This window comes from Prosopis cineraria, unplaced genomic scaffold, assembly GCF_029017545.1.
Source record: "Prosopis cineraria cultivar Desert tree isolate PC_DT_omini unplaced genomic scaffold, ASM2901754v1 PC2, whole genome shotgun sequence".
NCBI lineage: Eukaryota > Viridiplantae > Streptophyta > Magnoliopsida > Fabales > Fabaceae > Prosopis > Prosopis cineraria.
In genome coordinates this window covers 9,251,673-9,268,754 of record NW_026555333.1, presented here as the reverse complement: position 1 = coordinate 9,268,754, position 17,082 = coordinate 9,251,673, and the positions used below count along the sequence as shown (strand labels likewise).

The 17,082-nt window shown below is 35.6% G+C and overlaps 2 protein-coding genes across 3 annotated transcripts; one reads left to right on the top strand and one right to left on the bottom strand.

Annotated features, from left to right (window-relative positions):
* Positions 1–263: 263 nt before the first annotated feature.
* On the top strand, positions 264–6,279 carry LOC129303072 (protein EARLY FLOWERING 3-like). The gene is given in 8 exon segments (XM_054942085.1): positions 264–1,142; positions 1,787–2,117; positions 2,120–2,201; positions 2,203–2,646; positions 4,840–4,891; positions 5,039–5,231; positions 5,234–5,293; positions 5,296–6,279. Coding segments are annotated over 8 exon segments (2,130 nt in total). The 5' UTR covers positions 264–935; the 3' UTR covers positions 6,057–6,279.
* Positions 6,280–14,849: 8,570 nt separating this feature from the next.
* Positions 14,850–16,651, bottom strand: LOC129300791 (uncharacterized). 2 transcript variants are annotated; one of them, XM_054939389.1, is made up of 6 exons: positions 16,510–16,651; positions 16,131–16,412; positions 15,856–16,017; positions 15,647–15,700; positions 15,404–15,550; positions 14,850–15,322 (listed from the first exon to the last, which is right to left on the bottom strand). In XM_054939389.1, the coding sequence occupies exons 2-6, from the start codon at positions 16,410–16,412 to the stop codon at positions 14,942–14,944; spliced, it is 1,026 nt and encodes a 341-aa protein (XP_054795364.1). In that variant the 5' UTR covers positions 16,510–16,651; the 3' UTR covers positions 14,850–14,941. The 2 variants fall into 2 exon arrangements, with proteins under 2 accessions (XP_054795364.1, XP_054795372.1); XM_054939397.1 differs by having other exon boundaries at positions 16,131–16,513.
* Positions 16,652–17,082: the final 431 nt, after the last annotated feature.

Below are 17,082 nucleotides of genomic sequence, written 5' to 3'. Positions count from 1 at the left end.
AATCTATTGGCCCCATAAAAACATTACATAAAGTTTTGATATTTTTTTCCATAACAACTCGTCCCGACGGTAAAAGTCCGGTAATTTTAGACGCGACAGAGTTTCGATAATTTTAGACGTGACAGAGTTTTGCTGTTTTGGTTAACCTCACTTTGTCGTAGCAGTGGTAGTGGTAGTAATAATAATAATAATAAAAAGTACTCGGCCTCTCTGCCTCCGGCACTATCCAGAAGAGGCCCACAAGTCCGCACTTTTGCTATTGCCCTTTCTGAGAACATCTTACACTTTTTCTTCACGAATGTGTTCTCTCTCTCTATTCGCTCCCTCTATCTATTCCCTCTTTTTAATCTTTCTACCGTTTCCGTAATCTTCGCAGCTTTCTCAATATCTGCCATTAGTTTTCATCACAGAACGCATCTGCTCTGACCAGGTCGACTTCTGTTCTGCGACGAATCGCTTAATTTCACCCAAGAACAGCAGCAGAGTTTGACGTCTGAATCTGACTTCAGATTTCTCTTCCGATTTGGGTGCTACTATAATCATTAGTGCAATCAGGAATTGTTTTGCCTTCCTACAAAAATTATTGCATCACGTGTTTGGGTTTGGATTAGTTTTGAGATTTTTTCGGGTGAACGGATCAGTTTGGAGTTAGTGATTGCGAGATTGACTTTTCGCAGACCCACGCGTTACCCAACAGGGCAGAAGTGATCATCTTGCTGAGAAGTGGAACTGACTCCATCTAGTTTTTCATAAATTTTTGTGTCTGCAGCATAGGAGTTTGCTTCGAGTGCGCGATTTAGAAATTGTTTTGCTATTTGGGGTTTAATTAATTATTTTGGGTTTCTATATGTGGATGACTGGTTTGAGGGGCATGCCGTCTATGCGTTATACCTTCTTCACATAAAAGGCGATCTGTTACATCATTAAGAGTAAGGATGAAGAGAGGAAAAGATGATGAGAAGTTCACGGGCCCATTGTTCCCTAGACTCCACGTCAGTGATACGGATAAGGGAGGGCCAAGAGCACCTCCCAGGAATAAGATGGCCCTTTATGAACTGCTCAGTATTCCGTCTCAAAGGTTCAACCCAGGCGTTCTTCCACATGGTGATAGTAATACATTTCCCCCAGCATCTTCAGGCCAGGTATATATTGGATTCTGATTTTTCTTTTTTTGTCTCTATTCCTTGCTGCTTCCGTTCTTGGTTTTTCGAACTCATACCTGCTCTCCGATACTTAGTATTCTGCCAACTCTTCTGCTGTATTTGATTTGTTTGCATGACAATTCGCAACCAAAAGAAGTCCTCAAACTCATATGGAGTTGGAGAATTAATTAACAGGGAAATACATTTTTCAACGGGATTGCACCATCAAAACAAACTACTAGTCTTGTGGCATGAACTTTTTCAATAAATTAATTTTTAGTTAGCTCATATCTTAAGGACATTTGTTATATTCTTTGGGAAGTTCTTCTGCCCTGAATCGAGTGAAATCAGAGCTTGGGTATTGGAGGATTGCTACTATCGTGCTCTGTAGCTGGATGACTGAGTTGGTTTTATACGCATGCTTTTTCTGAGAAGGCATGTAATTTTTGATTTTACAGGGTTGGAATTTTTGTGCTTGCTTAGTTCATTCTGGCATGAGAACAGTAGTATAATTTTATTTCACCTGATACATATTTTTGATGTTCTTCTTGGAAGTATGTAGTTTTTTATAGTTTGCTGCGCAATGTGAATTGATTAGAAAATATATGTTTCTCTTTCTGAGTTTGGGAGAAACATGGTTGCAGGGGACTTGTCCAGACAGAAGTTATGCCTTTCCAGTTCATTTACCTACCCAAACACCTACTTATCGAGCTGGAAAGAACATTTCTCATCAATCTGATGGGACAAATCTGAGCACTTCGTTTGCACAACTTGAACAGAGAAAGAAAATAGATGATGACTTTAGGGTTCCTGTATTTGTTCATTTGAGGAGCAGTAATTCTAGTGATAAAACTCGGAGGAGTTTTAGCGGGAATAAAATCACTCCCATGGGCTCTAGGCATTTTGCTTCTTCGGTGGATGTGCAAAACAATTGTGAAAGAGACCCAAAACTGATTGGCTCGCCTCATGTCAATGTGAGAGAGATATGAGGAGCAGTGACCATGAAGGGCTTCCAAAAGTAAGCCCAAGTAGAGACCAGGCAAAGTCGGTCAGCAAAACTATCAAAAGGAGAAAATACTGAGAGTCTGATGAGACAAGCCAGGGTGACTCCATATCAAGATTGTCATGTGGCAAGTCTTAGCAGATTACATGAAGGGGATGCTTGTATACAGCCAGAATGTGGAGTTGGATCACAATCTAATTACACTGAACATGGTGAGGGTCTTGTTGAGTCAACAAGGGATGCTGAGACGGGAAGTATCCCCTTGTCAAGAGGCTGCTTTCATTCTACAACAGATAAAAATGGTCCAATGGAGGCCACCAATAACATCGAATATCATGATACCAGGACTGGTGGTCCAATACAGAATAGCCATGTAGAAAGAAGTGAAAACTTTTCCAAGACCTCCATCGTAGATAATTTGTCGAGCACAACAATTTCTCCAGATGATGTCGTAGAAATAATAGGTCAGAAACATTTCTGGAAAGCAAGAGAGCATAGCAAGTAAGTTTTGCTGTTTGTCAGTGGCATATGTTTCTATAGCGATCTTGTCTTTTTTTGCCCACTCTTTTTATAGTATCTGATCTGTGGACTCTTTTATGTGCTTTGGCCTTATAAAATGTGTTTGTTGTTGATTTTACTGATTATCATAGTTTTTGAATGACAAAATTTCATTCCCCCCTTAATTGATGACAAGTGAAAAGGTATGGCAAATGGGAGAAAATATCCCAAAGTTACCATTGGTGGACGTTTGCCCATCGTTTGATTAGCTTTATTGCACATGTAATGATGACATACCCTCTCCTCTCCCCTTCTTCCAGCCTCTTATGTACCTGCTTGGTTAGTATATGAGATCTCAGTTTGAAAATCTGAGAAGTTTTGCCCTTGGAGAGAAGAAATGTAGGATTGAAAAAGAGTTCAAACTACTACCTATTTATTGCTGGGATCCCTTCCCCCTGTTCTTGTGCTGCTATAGATGCAGCAACGTCTTGATGCATCTCTAATTGATAATGATACTAGGGATGTGGATTTGATATTACTTTTGAAATTTGATTTAGGATTTTTGTATTTAGCCTTGAGAAGAGGAAAATATTGATAGTATTGGGGTCCCTTCTAATTTGTGTATCCAGAATCCTTACTAATATTTAATTGTGGGTACTGGATCATCTTACAGTAGGGATTAATATTGTACTGTGTTGAAGGGGGTACCCCTTGCAGAAGATCATCTCACGATTCCCTGTCCTCTAGCAGCTGGAGTATGGATATATTCCTGTCTTGGTTTCCTCTTGCTTGGTTCAACATGTGACCACTGGGGCAAGTATCTTTATGCTGCACTGAAGGGCTTGGACTAAGAAGGGGACCAAGAAATGCAGGATGATAGCTAGAAGAGAGAGTATGGTAGGGACACTTGGAGAGGAGAGTAAATGGTGAAGAGTTGTTAGATCGAGATAAAGAGTGCTTTATATATACAGTGTCATGGTTTTGCTGTGTCGGGACATTTTGGGATGGAAATTTTCCATTTTACAGTACTCGCTTTAGCTAGTTGAGACGCCCCACTGTCTGTAGTTTGTACTGGCTTATAATCAAATAGACATCTTTTATATGATTTGACGCATGTACTCCACCCTTAATAAAAGAGAAAATTATACAATATAGAGTTCTACAAAGTTTCCTGGTTAGTTGATTGTATTGACAATGCTGGATGTATCCACAATTGTACGCCCCAATGTTCTTTAGGTAGAGTCTGGTGTCTTTCATTTTGAAGCAGATATGATTAAGCTGTACTGATATCTCTTGTAATTATAAAATGCAACTCTGATATAAGTTCTCCTTTATCTTGCCTTCCATGTGAGTAATTTCATTTTAAAACATGATTGTTTATGAGCATATTTATGTCTAGTCAATGCTTGATACTTTCATTCTTCCTGTAAGAGTCAGTTTAAGATCTCTATGAGGAATGGTAATAGGGTGTGTTCTAGACTGGAAGACATCCTGCATAATCAGTTAGCAACTGCAATTGGAAATTCGAGTTTTGGGGTTTTTGGGTTATATTGTGGTCCCTGCAACGTGACAATATATAGTTCCAGATGCTGCATTATTGACTTATTTTGACTGTACGCATCTCAAAACTCATTGTATAGTGCACTTTTCTTGATCGAACTCCTGTTTCTCTCTACAGTCAGCAGAGGGTTTTGCAGTTCAAGTGTTTGAGTTGCACAGACTGATAAAGGTAAAGTTTTCTCTGATGCCAATGTGGCTTGTGCTTTATCCAAAAGCAGAAGCTGTTGGCTTTTCTTTACATGCATGCGTGCATATGGACATAAACATCAACCCTTAGTCTGTTCTCCTTTATCTTGCCTTCCATGTGAGTAATTCCATTTAAAACATGATTGTTTATGAGCATATTTATGTCTAGTCAATGCTTGATACTTTCATTCTTCCTGTAAGAGTCAGTTTAAGATCTCTATGAGGAATGGTAATAGGGTGTGTTCTAGACTGGAAGACATCCTGCATAATCAGTTAGCAACTGCAATTGGAAATTCTGAGTTTTGGTGGTTTTTGGGTTATATTGTGGTCCCTGCAACGTGACAATATATAGTTCCAGATGCTGCATTATTGACTTATTTTGACTGTACGCATCTCAAAACTCATTGTATAGTGCACTTTTCTTGATCGAACTCCTGTTTCTCTCTACAGTCAGCAGAGGGTGTTTGCAGTTCAAGTGTTTGAGTTGCACAGACTGATAAAGGTAAAGTTTTCTCTGATGCCGATGTGGCTTGTGCTTTATCCAAAAGCAGAAGCATGTTGGCTTTTCTTTAACATGCATGCGTGCATATGGACATAAACATCAACCCTTAGTCTGTTCATCCAGCTTAATTCTTCTTACTTAAAACAGGTCCAAAAGTTGATTGCGGGATCACCAGATCTTCTGCTTGAAGATGGTGCTTTTCTGGGAAAATCTCCTCCCAAGGGATCTACTCCTAAAAAACTTTCGCTGGAATATGTTGTAAAACCTCGGCCACAAAATCTTAAGGGCAAAGATGATTCTGAAAAGCAAAACCATAAACTGGAGTGTTCTGCAGAGAATGCATTGGGAAGACATCTGTTTCATCTGTGAAAAATGGGAGCCACCATTCAAATTACACCCCCTTTCTGGGAATCCACACCAGGCAAATGTAGCTGTTGACAGTAAAATGGGTCCCTGGTATTTCCATCAGTCGCCTGGCCATCAGTGGTTGATCCCTGTTATGTCTCCTTCTGAGGGGCTTGTCTACAAGCCATATCCTGGACCAGGATTCACTGGAGTGGATGGCCGAGGATTTGGGCCTTTTGGCCCAACTCCCTCGGGAGGTAATTTTATGAATCCTGCCTATGGAGTCCCAACTTCTAATCAAGGAATTGGAGTTCTGCCAGACAATCCTCCAGCTAGTTATGCTTACTTTGCTCCTTATGGCATGCCAGTTGTGAATCCAACAATGTCAGGGTCGGCTGTTGAACAGACGAACCACTGTGCAGCACCAGGCTCCGATGGCCATTTATCTGGAGAGGGAGCCAACTTTATCACTCCTAATAATCAAAGCTCTTGTGGTTTTCCTGTTCAGAGAAATGAGAGTATGTCAAATGTCATGAAAATTCAGGCATCCAACGGAAGTGAATTACAAAGAAGCACATCAAGTAGTCCTAGTGAAATGGCACAGGGAATAAGCACGGGTCAAAACTCAGATGGAAGAGATGCGCTTCCGCTCTTTCCTATGGCTCCGGCGGTTACAGAAGGAGCTCCTCAATCTCTCGAGACCAGACAACAAACTCGAGTAATCAAAGTTGTGCCTCATAATCCAAGATCTGCAACGGAATCAGCAGCTAGAATTTTCCAATCAATACAAGAAGAAAGGAAGCAGTATGATTCGGTCTAGTGCTGTTCAGTGCGTTGGACAAGTTCCTGCTCTACTTTTTGCGGAATGACATGTTGTAATTTATAACGGGATGTTACATTTTTTAAAATTTTCTTTTGGTTTTGACCTGATTACAGCTTAGTTGTATGTAGATATGTATGTTATCTCGTCAAATGTAATACTAGTTTCTGTTTTTCCCATATATCTTTTAATTAAAATATTTCTAAAAGCTTGATTAATGATAGAGCACAATAGCATCTTGCAATCCATGTAGCCGACCCCACCTAGTGGGATAAAGGCTTGTTGTTGTTGTTGTTGTATATGTTTTCTCGGGGCAATGGAAATGGATTCGACTACCCCATGGAGCAGAGAGGCCTCCCTTAGGTAATTTATGTTATTTCTTGCTGTGGTGGAAGGAAACGTGGCTTAATATCCTATTCTACTTGCTGACTGAATTCACTGTGATTAGGTGGGGATCATGTTTTTATTCATTTGCCGTAGGAGCATGCATTGGGATTTGTCTGTAATCATTAGGTATGCAGCTATGCAAGTGGATTGGTAAGATACTAGCATGATTGTCATGTTAAAATCTATTTTCATATTAACATAATTCTAAATCGTTCTATCATGTGGTAGCTCCATTCAAACTTCTTTGCGTATTTTTTTTTTTTTATTTGGATGAACCTTCTTCTTTGCGTTTTAAGACTTCTGGATTCACGTTTCTTAAGGAATCTCCAAGCGGTCCACCTTATTTTCATGCGAGTTCAACGTGGATCAGGGAAAGATAAACTTCACACTATTTCTTAATCTTCTTAATTTGTAATGTAATCTGTAATGAAAACAATTAAGCCTAAATTCAATTCTTTAATTATTACTCAATCTATATATCAATAATCAATCTATATATATATATGTGTGTGTGTGTATGTATCATAAAATTTATAAAAAGCTAACGTTATTTATAAGTTGTAAATAGGCTCATTCATTTCAGGGGAGGCCTTCATTTGCTTTTAACATCTTTTGGAGGAGAAATTTTTATGGCTAGCAGCCTAGTAGAAGTTTACTCTTTATGCGTGCTACCTATTCTAGTTCAAGTATCGTTATGACTATTTTGAGAATCAGACCCAATGTTGGGTGATCGACTAGAGCCATTAGCAATTCAATTTGGATTGAAAAATTATTTTCATAATTAAATCACGTTTGGCCGTAGTTGAGCCTTCGTTTAGTTAGAAACTGGAATGGTTTAAAAAAAAAAAAGGGTCAAGTTAAAACATAATATAAAATGTCTAAAAAAAATTAAAAAAAATGGATTTCAATAAAAAGTTAACTTTATTTTTTTGAACCTTCACATGTATATAGATAATTTGGAAAGTATATTTTTGAAAGGAAAATATTGACATTTAAAAGTATAAATACAATACTTTTGAACTACTCGTATTAATTTAACTTAAATCTACTTATATTTAACAAGTTTAAAAATTATATTATTAATTATCATTAATTTATGAATGTTGCATATTTTTTATTTTTTTAAAAACTAAATATAATGTGGATTTATTTTTTTCACACACACACACACCACTATATCTATTTAATATTTTTAAATTAATTTTTATTTAATCATTATATTATTGGTTAAACAATAAAAATAAAGACCGACCTTGAGTAGAAATGTGATTTCAAATAACAAAACCCAATTGATGCACATTGACATGAGTGCACACATAATTGTAAACAAGGTTAAGGGTTACAAATATTCTTGAAATATATACAAAGGTTCACAAATGATCTTGAACTTAACTATAGGTTATTTTTATTTCTCAACTTTCAAAGATTTTTTATTTTATCATTCTACTATTTCTCTCATTAATTTTTTTGTTAGTAGGGCATATTTTTTATTTTTAAATATTTTTATTATAAAATATTACACAGTGAGCCCCACATTAATTTTTTTAATATTTTTAATCCTCTCCTTCTTTCTCTTCTCTCCCTCTCCTCTCTTCCCCCTTCATTTTCTCTCTCATGAGTCTATGCAAGATACAACCTATTCATGCATTCTCATTCGTATGGCTATTCATGCATTCTCATTCTCATGAAGCCTATTTGTGCATTCTCATTCTCCCGAGTCCATAAGAAACCACGTGGTGCTTTTATCGCCATGGTTATTGCCATGCAAAAAGGTTTAGGATTCTCACCGGCGGCATCATTGCGATCGTCATCTCTGCAATTTTCAAAGCTCACTTTTTGAGACCTTTGTATAAGATGAATCCAAGTTTATTTGTAGTTCCAGAACTCGATTATATATGGATATTCATTCTCACGTCCAGTGCTGCACCGACAATTTTCAAAGAGTTGTTTATTCTCGATATTCCATGGTAGAGACGACCTTATGGCACGGGCTTGGACAACAGCCAGTAAGTCTAAAAGAGTAAAAAATGAGATGAATGGTCTTGCAGATTCTTGATAGTGGCTCATCTCAAAACAGCTTCTTGAGATAGCCTATTCGTGTAAGAAAAATAAGAGGAAGCAGAAGATTAAGGCTCTGTTTTATGTGAACTAAAGAGAGATGATGAGGGGGTTATTGGTGGTGAGGGAAGAAGATCGAAAATACCTGTCGATGAGGCAAGATAGATGGATGGAGATTGAGTTAGGAGAGCTTGCTCTATTTTATGACTATAAAATAGAGCACGATGGCAGAAGTTGTTATTAAGGCCACCCTCTTCTTAGTAATGAGTTGTATCCCATTGTTGCTAGTAATGTTGCCTACAACAAGCAAGTTACTTAGATCTAGAAAAAAGTCATATCCTCTTAGGAACACGCATGTTACTGCAATTAATGAATATATGTTACAGAGTGATTCTCAAGATTAGGAGGCGTAACCTTGTCGGTTACATGATCTTGTTTGAGTAACACTACTACAGAAAGGTGTATAATTGACGCCCTATAATTGATGTTTATTTGAAAAAAAACGATAAATAAAAAAGGCGGATAATACTTGACGGTTTTACGAAACAAACGTCAAATATTTAATAAATACTTGACGGTTATTTAAAGATAACCGTCAAGTATATATTTGACATTTTTATAAATAACCGTTATATAAAGTTAAATTTACCTGTCGGTCTTTAATAAACAAATGTCAAATTAATAGTAGAAAAAATTAAATTTTTTCACATACTTGACGCTTGTTTTGAAATAACCGTTAAGTTTGTCTCCCATATACTTGACGGTTGTTTAAAAACAAGCGTCAAATATGTAATACTTGACGGTTATTATGAAATAACCGTCAAGTATTGTCATTTAAATTCTCTCTAGATTTTTTTTCGCTTTCCATTTCTGTGAATTTTTCGTCTTCAGAAACAAACTCAGAGCCACCGAAACCCATTTTTCGTCACTCTAACTGTCAAAAAATACATTTTTGGTCTCGATTCTTGAGGGATTTTGATTCTCGGCCTCTATAAGTCTCATGGGCACTCGTTCGTTTGGATTCTCGATCTCTATCACTCTGCAACAGACTCTCGTCTCTGTTTTTCTGCATAGTTGGTGTTCCCTTTTCTTATTGAGGTAGGTTTTTGCTTTCCTAATCATTAATCTTCATTTTGAATGTATGGGTTGTTGATTTTGATTTTCATATATAATAAATAATTTCTGTGTTATTTATTTTGATCTACATTGTTTTTTTTCAGTGAGTGTTTGAAGTTTTGAGTTTTTGATGCTTAATTATTGAATATTGAGGTAGGTTTTTGCTTTCCTAATATTAATCTTCATTTTGAATGTATGGGTTGTTGATTTTGATTTTCATATATAATAAATAATTTCTGTGTTATTTATTTTGATCTACATTGTTGTTCTTTTCAGTGAGTGTTTGAAGGTTTGTTAGTTTTTAGGTGCTTAATTATTGAATTAAGGGATCATCCAATTATTTTGTTGATATGAGAGCAAATTCATTAAGGATATGAAAATAGTATACCACCTAATTAACTTATTTTTAATAATTTTTGATATTTTAAATTGATATTTATATAGTGTTTGATGTGGTTTAATATGATTTTAATAAAATTGAGTTTCTTATTAAATGTTGTTATATTATTGTGTGGATCATATATAGTCTCATTATGGATAATTTGATTTTTTTAAAAGCATAAAGACTTGGTAATACTCATTTTAAACCGTTATATATACTATCAATTTTTTTTAATTATTCTTGAATATAACTTTATGTGTTTGTTTTGTTGTGGATGCTATTGTTGTTGTCGTTTAGATTAATAGGAAGAGGAGATAAGGCCCGAGAAACTCTCTTTTTTTAAGTTGTTATGCTGCCGAAATTATTTCAATGGCTAGCATTAAAATATAATTATTAGTTTTAAATAAGATTAAAGAGGGAATGTACAAACATGTGGTTAGTGACTTATTGACTAATTGATCTTTGTATCTAATTCTCCCACTATCTAGGAGTAGTCAAAGTCACTAATCATATTTGGGATCAATTTCAAGAAAGGGGAGCAGCGAAGGATACTTTATTTCTTGTTCCTTACTACCAAGGGTGAGTGTTAATATTTGTTACAAGTAAATTTTTTTTTATATTTATTTGTTTGGTAACATGTGCTGTTTCTTGTTAGGGGACACTGGATGCGTATTGTGGTTAATCCCGTGCTCCAAAAATATGGTATCCTCGATCCCCTTAATGGAGAGCCAAGCAACAGGGAAGATATGGTGGTACTTTTTATATAAGTAAGTTGATTTTTTTATTTGTTATTTTCTTTTTATTTTTAGTTTTCATTCATATATATTTCTCACATTCATTCCATAATTCCTTCTTAAAGCTGTGGTGTTGTATCGCACTGCGACCGACATGACTGTGTCCCCTAAGATGGGGGCATTCGAATCTTCAGAGAAATGGGTCACTGTTAAGGTATTCGTTTAATTGGTTAAGTTTTTAATCAAGAAATTGTCTCATTATATTTTTACAATGTTATTGATATGGTTTTTTATAGTGTCCATTCCAGCCAGATCAGAGTAATGACTGTGGTTATTGCTTGATGAAGTTTATAAAGGACATTATCACTCATTGCCCCTACCACATTATCTGACAAGGTATATATATAAAATTTAATTACACTTCAATTATAAATTTTAAATAATTTTAATTAGCTACCCATTAACTTGAAATTGTTGTAACTATTTGCTTACAGTACTTCGAGGACGTCTATTGCGTTCGTTATATGGCTGCACATGTAGAAGAGGTCCTTGAAGAGGTAGCCCAATGTGTTTTCAATATGTGGGTAACAACAGTAGTTAGGTCGGTATAATAGTTAGTTACATTTATATACACATTTTTGGGGCAATTTTTATGGGATAGGCCACTTAATTTTGAAACATTAGTTTGTAAATAAGTTTAGATTTTAAGGTTAAATGTATAGAAACTTTTATGTTAATTAGATAGGAGATACTATTACAAATATTCATTATATTGCATTATTTTCGTTGCTGGCTGGCTTTTTTTATCTTTATCTATATCTTTATGAAGGGGGCTTCTTTAAAAGCAGCCACCATATTTAAAAAAATTATGTCATTAATACTTGACGGTTATTTTAAAATAACCGTCAAGTATCAATATAGTTGACGCTTGTTTCAAAACGCGTCAAGTATTTGTAAATACTTGACGGTTATAAGGAAACAAGCGTCAAGTATTTGAAAAATACTGAAAAGTGTATATTTTCTTCATATACTTGACGGGTTTTTTCAAATAACCGTCAAGTATGAGATTAATACTTGATGGTTTTTAACCGTCAAGTATTATTTCTTTAATATATGTCACCCTTACTTGACCGTTAAAAACCGTCAAGTATTGTGAAAAATAAGCGTCAAGTATGGGTATTTTCTGTGGTAGTGTAATGAAGTGTTGAAGTACTTTAGTTGGGGTTTGTCTTCGAATAGCTTGAGAGAATTAGCTCTGAGTAAGTTACTCTTTTGAATTCTACGAATTGGGATTGTTCCATTAGGACAACTTCCACTTCTGTGCCATATTTGGGATGTAGATGACTTGGCAGAGTTTGGGATTCTGAGATGAAGCTCGATGCCATCTGCACAATCCATTCATCATTGTATTCATTAACCATATAATATCCAATTATAATTATAAAGTGCTAATTTCTAGCAAGTTAAGGATGTCGTGAGTGAAAAAGGTGTTATTTACCTGAATTTTGTAGTTTTTTAAGGAAGTATTTGGTTAGAGTGGAGGAAAGGGATTTTCCTCCCTTTGTTTGGTTTAAAAAATTGAATGTAAAATATCCCCTCCTTTTCCTTTCAAACTTGGGAGAGTGAGAGAGGAAGGGTAAAATTTGTCACATCCTAATCGATATACCCTGTGATAAGTTTAAAAAATATAGATACACTTTTTCAGTATCTCAACACTAATAAAATGAGTGTAAACTTATTCATATATAATTATTTTTTCTTCTCTCCTCTACTAAATCAAATAAGGTAATATCAAAACCTTTCTTTCTCCTCTCCTCTCTTCAAACCAAGCACACTTGAAAAATGGTCAAAAGATGGTTGTTTGTATATGTCAATGCCATCAATAATACCCGCCATCTTCACTCTGCAACAGGTAAAGAAAAAGAAAATATTAAGAATTAGAATAAATTACATCATAATAACAAAAATAATTAAATTGTACAAACATCTTGCTTTGTTAAAATTATTCAAGCATGAGAAAAAAATATTTTAATTCTACAAATAAGAAATGATAACTTAGAAAGAAATCAGAAGAGATTGTAACGTATACTTCACTAAGATTAAGTAAAAAAGAAAAGGAGGAAAAAAAAAAACTTGAATGGTCTCAACAGCTTGTTTGTTAAGGAGCTTTAATGTGGCATCAATGTCCACGTGAGATGGTGTTTCTTCCACAATGATGTGATGCTACCTTGAATAAGATTACCATTTACTCTCTCCATTTGTGTCTCATTCACTCTTCACTACCAACAACAACAATATATATATATATATATATAGAGAGAGAGAGAGAGAGCACATATTTGAGGGCATCTGGTCTAGATCCACAATTATGAAATAATAATTGATGTCATGGATGTTCTGACCCAATGTCCGAAGAATTAATCCTCTAATAAATTTTATAACGTAATTAGAATATGACAGATGTAGCATACCATTAAAAAAAAAACACGCGCGCGCGTATGGCAGACGTGCAAATGGAAAGAGGCCAGTTTTCTCCCTTTCATCTGCCTGATTTATTTAAAAATTTTTCCCTTCATTTTTTTATATATAAAAATTGAGTTTTAATTATGACGAATTCTGTGAATAAACTCGAATATGAAATTTATACAAGTAGTGTCGTTTAATTTTGAAAACAGTTTACGTATCAATATAATGGAAACATTTTGCTTGCTAACGCTTATCCGATTATTTGGCCTACTAAAATGCACTCCTAATCTGATTGGAACATCATCAAATTTTCATTTTTTTAATGGAAATACGCTTGCGCGCGCAGTTGATGACATATCCATAGCATCCATTGTAGAAAGTCGTGTGCAGTGTACTTATAAAATGTTTGAAGTGAATGAAAGTTTTGACTATTCAGTGTAATAAAAATGGAAAGAAAAAAAAAATAAGGAAAGAGATTTTCTCATTTTGATGGCTCTTGTTTTCCTGGCATTCCAGTCTTTAACGACTACTAATAATTTAATTTAGTGATACAAAAATTGCCGATTCATTTAACAGAGCCAAATATGACGGGGCACAGGATACTTTGAGACCAAATAAGAAGAATAATGACTGTTGGCCAAAACCAAAAAAAAATAAAAAATAAAAAAAATAATGACACGTTAAAACTCATCTTGAAGAGTTCATGTGAGACTTTGGCCCTTTATTAACATTTTTTTAAAAAATAGTCATTTGATTAAAATGCTCACATTTACATACAAGTTTAAGATAATGAAAGCCTTAGAATTGAGTGAAGTAATTTTTATATTTATTATTCAATTTCAAACTTCATAAATGTCCTTGTACCCTCTTAGATTGATACAACGTGTCGTTTTCACATGTAATTCTCAAATGCATTCTACAGCATAGCGTTTTGTATTTTATACTACTAGCATTTCATAAAGCATAATGTCACAATTCATGACTTTTCATGAGGTTATGGAGCTCCGAAACGTTCTAAAACCCTTTAGAAGGCTCCCGGATAAACTTAAGAGTGCTAGAGAGTGCAAGAACATTCTAAAGAAGTCTACATAACTCTAGCCTCAATATTTTAGTATTTGTCACTAAATATTTCAATGTAAATATATAGATATTGTTGTAAATATCTAGGAGAAAATTCTAGAGAATCAATTATAACTGTAGCATCGATTTAATCTCCATCATCTATTAAGGAAGTGAGAACTTTCTAAATTTAAGGGGGAGGTCTATAAATACCTAACCCCACCTCATTTGTAACCAACCCTTGAGTTCTTAAAGCAATACTGCTCTCACATTCTCCAAGCTCTCTTTCAAATATCCTTTGCCCTCAAGCTTTCCCTTTCCTCAAATTAGCCAAGCATCCTTCTTTCATACGAGTTAGGCTCACTTAACAACTTTCAGTGAAGATTGTCTAAGTGCCACACGGGTCGAAAGACTTGCCTCGTGACAATAAGGCACCTAATTCTAACGAAATTAAAATCTGGGCCAATGATGAGAGACCTAAAGGCTTGTTTGTCAGAAAGAAATTAAAATCTAAAATAAATAAATCAGAGCACTAGGGATTTTGGAATCAACCAGAATAAATAAGTTATTATTCATCATCTAAACATCTAACAAGCTAACAAATTAAAAGACTTAACCTAGGAACTAAATCATACTTCGCAGTAGTACTATGAAATGAAACAGAAATTTGTATAAGCCTGGCTTTAAGGGCACATGGGGTTTCTGCCAGGTCCTCCATAGTAGAACTCAGGATCTTCCACATAATCTCCCACGTAGCGAGCATCATAACAGAAATACTCGTCCGTGAAAGTTTGAACATAAGCTGGAGATTTCAAGCTTGGATAATTGTCATGAATTCTCATTCTTGTTACTGCACCACAGGCATAAAACAGTGGACCAGGAAACTGGCCACTACCCATTTGCGTTCCTGTATGAGGACTCGTCCCTACCCTTGTGCTGTAAACTTCACCTCCCCATTCCACTGATTCTGCATTTGACTTCATTGCTGAGAATAGCTCTGGTGGCCAATAACCTATGTTCTTCTCCTCATTGTACTGTAACCACCATTTGTTTGTGTACGTATCCTAAGCCAAACTCAGTAACATCAGATAATTTGTTTTAGGGAATCTAATTCTGAAGCTGCAGTAACAGTTATTGCGTCTCACTTTGTAGATGTAGATAGTAATCTGATATGTCAGATCACCTGGTACGGATTTTAGATGAAATGCAGCTCCCAAGGCAATCTCATTACTTGTTTGAACAAACCCAGGACACGTTAGATCGAAGCAACCTGTTTTGATTGAACCATCAACCTGCAGAATTTGGTATCCCAAAACGTTAATTCATTCTAATCAAAAGTTTTTTTTTTTTTTGGGATTGTTTTTGAGATTAACAGAGGAAACTCTTACCGTCCAGTATGCAAATAACCGAGTCTGTCTGTCTCCATACACACTCGGGTTTACCTGCAACAACAGATTTCATTGGAAAATGACACGAAAACTCAAGTGGTTAAAAGGTTAGCTTCAAAGACACACTTGAGGAAAAGATAGTGAAGTTGGTGGGTTGGTTTCGAATGCCACTTTATAGGCAACTTGAAGTGCAAGTAAGTGAGAATTACCGCCCATCCGGCTTCAATTAATTCATAGTCATTGTAAGCACCGTTTATGAGGGAGACTTGGGATGTGCTGTACTCATCGTCAGTCTCAACATAAGGATTGAATACTCTGATGTCTCCTTTACCTCCCAAGTAGCGATGTCCCAGTGTGAACAATATTGCCTTCTGATTCACATCATCAACTTCTCAATTCAGACTGTCTCTTTAAAACACCACAACAGAATATGCTTATTGCTTAATTAATTTCAGCTGTAATGATGGAAAACGTGGTTACATACAGAGTGGTTTTTTTGTTGCACTGAAGAATCGAGATTCTGAGGTTGAGAAAAGCTGGCCTTTTTCCTTCCATAGTCTTCAATGGAATGAGCCTTAAGTAGTTCTCTCTTTCGTATTCTTCTCACAGGTACTGTTCCTTCTGGACATGTCCCACTTTTCTGCCATATCTGGGAAATTTCTGTAATGGGAGACTCTTCAGTCCTCCGCTTCATCTTGGTCCTGGTTTTACTTGTGGATCTTGTTCCTTCTGATGTCTCCTTTGTTGCGTTGTAAGTTGGGGTCATCTGGAAAAATCAAGACCATATCTTCTGAGCTGGAAAACGGACAGTACTATAATTCATAAATTTTGATGTATGAAAGATGAGTTGAAGGCTGAATCACCTGAATTTTGTGATGCTTTAGGGCAGGATGATCGAATGCCGGTTGCTTGTTTATGTCTATGCAATCAATAATATCTCCATCTTCACTCTACAACAATCAGTAGCCAAAAAAAGCTTAGCATAAATGTAAGCTTCTAATGCAGGGCACTTCGAGACTCTGAGTTATGCTTTACAAAATCTGAACACTTGGCTAGAAATGAAAATTATTTGACCCCATCTGGGCTAGCTTTCATTTTCTTGGTTAAAACCTTGTTTAAAGGGCTAATTAAGAATAATTGAAGAAGATGATGATAATTAACAGAATTACCTTCATAGTTTTTAAGGAATGTTTACGAAGGTGCTTTATTTTTCTTTGAACTTCCAAAATCTTCTGCCTTGAGAACGACCCACCATTCCCGCAAGGTATACTTATCAATCCCAAAACAACCACAAGTAATCTGATTACGGTGCCATTAAAGAGTAACATCTTTCCCATTGGAATTCAAATGACAGCCTCTTCTCAATAACCCCTTAAGAATTTCAGATAAAAGAATTGAAATGGAAGGAAATAAAACCGAGACATTGTAAAGCTTTC

What these genes read in the sequence shown, in the direction of transcription:
- LOC129300791 (XM_054939389.1), bottom strand. Translation starts at nt 16,412, where the DNA reads ATGACCCCAACTTACAACGCAACAAAGGAGACATCAGAAGGAACAAGA. An exon ending in TAATTGAAGCCGGATGGGCG is followed by an intron (nt 15,701 to 15,855) that starts GTAATTCTCACT and finishes CTGTTGTTGCAG; the next exon opens with GTAAACCCGAGTGTGTATGG. An exon ending in GGTTATTTGCATACTGGACG is followed by an intron (nt 15,551 to 15,646) that starts GTAAGAGTTTCC and finishes CAAATTCTGCAG; the next exon opens with GTTGATGGTTCAATCAAAAC.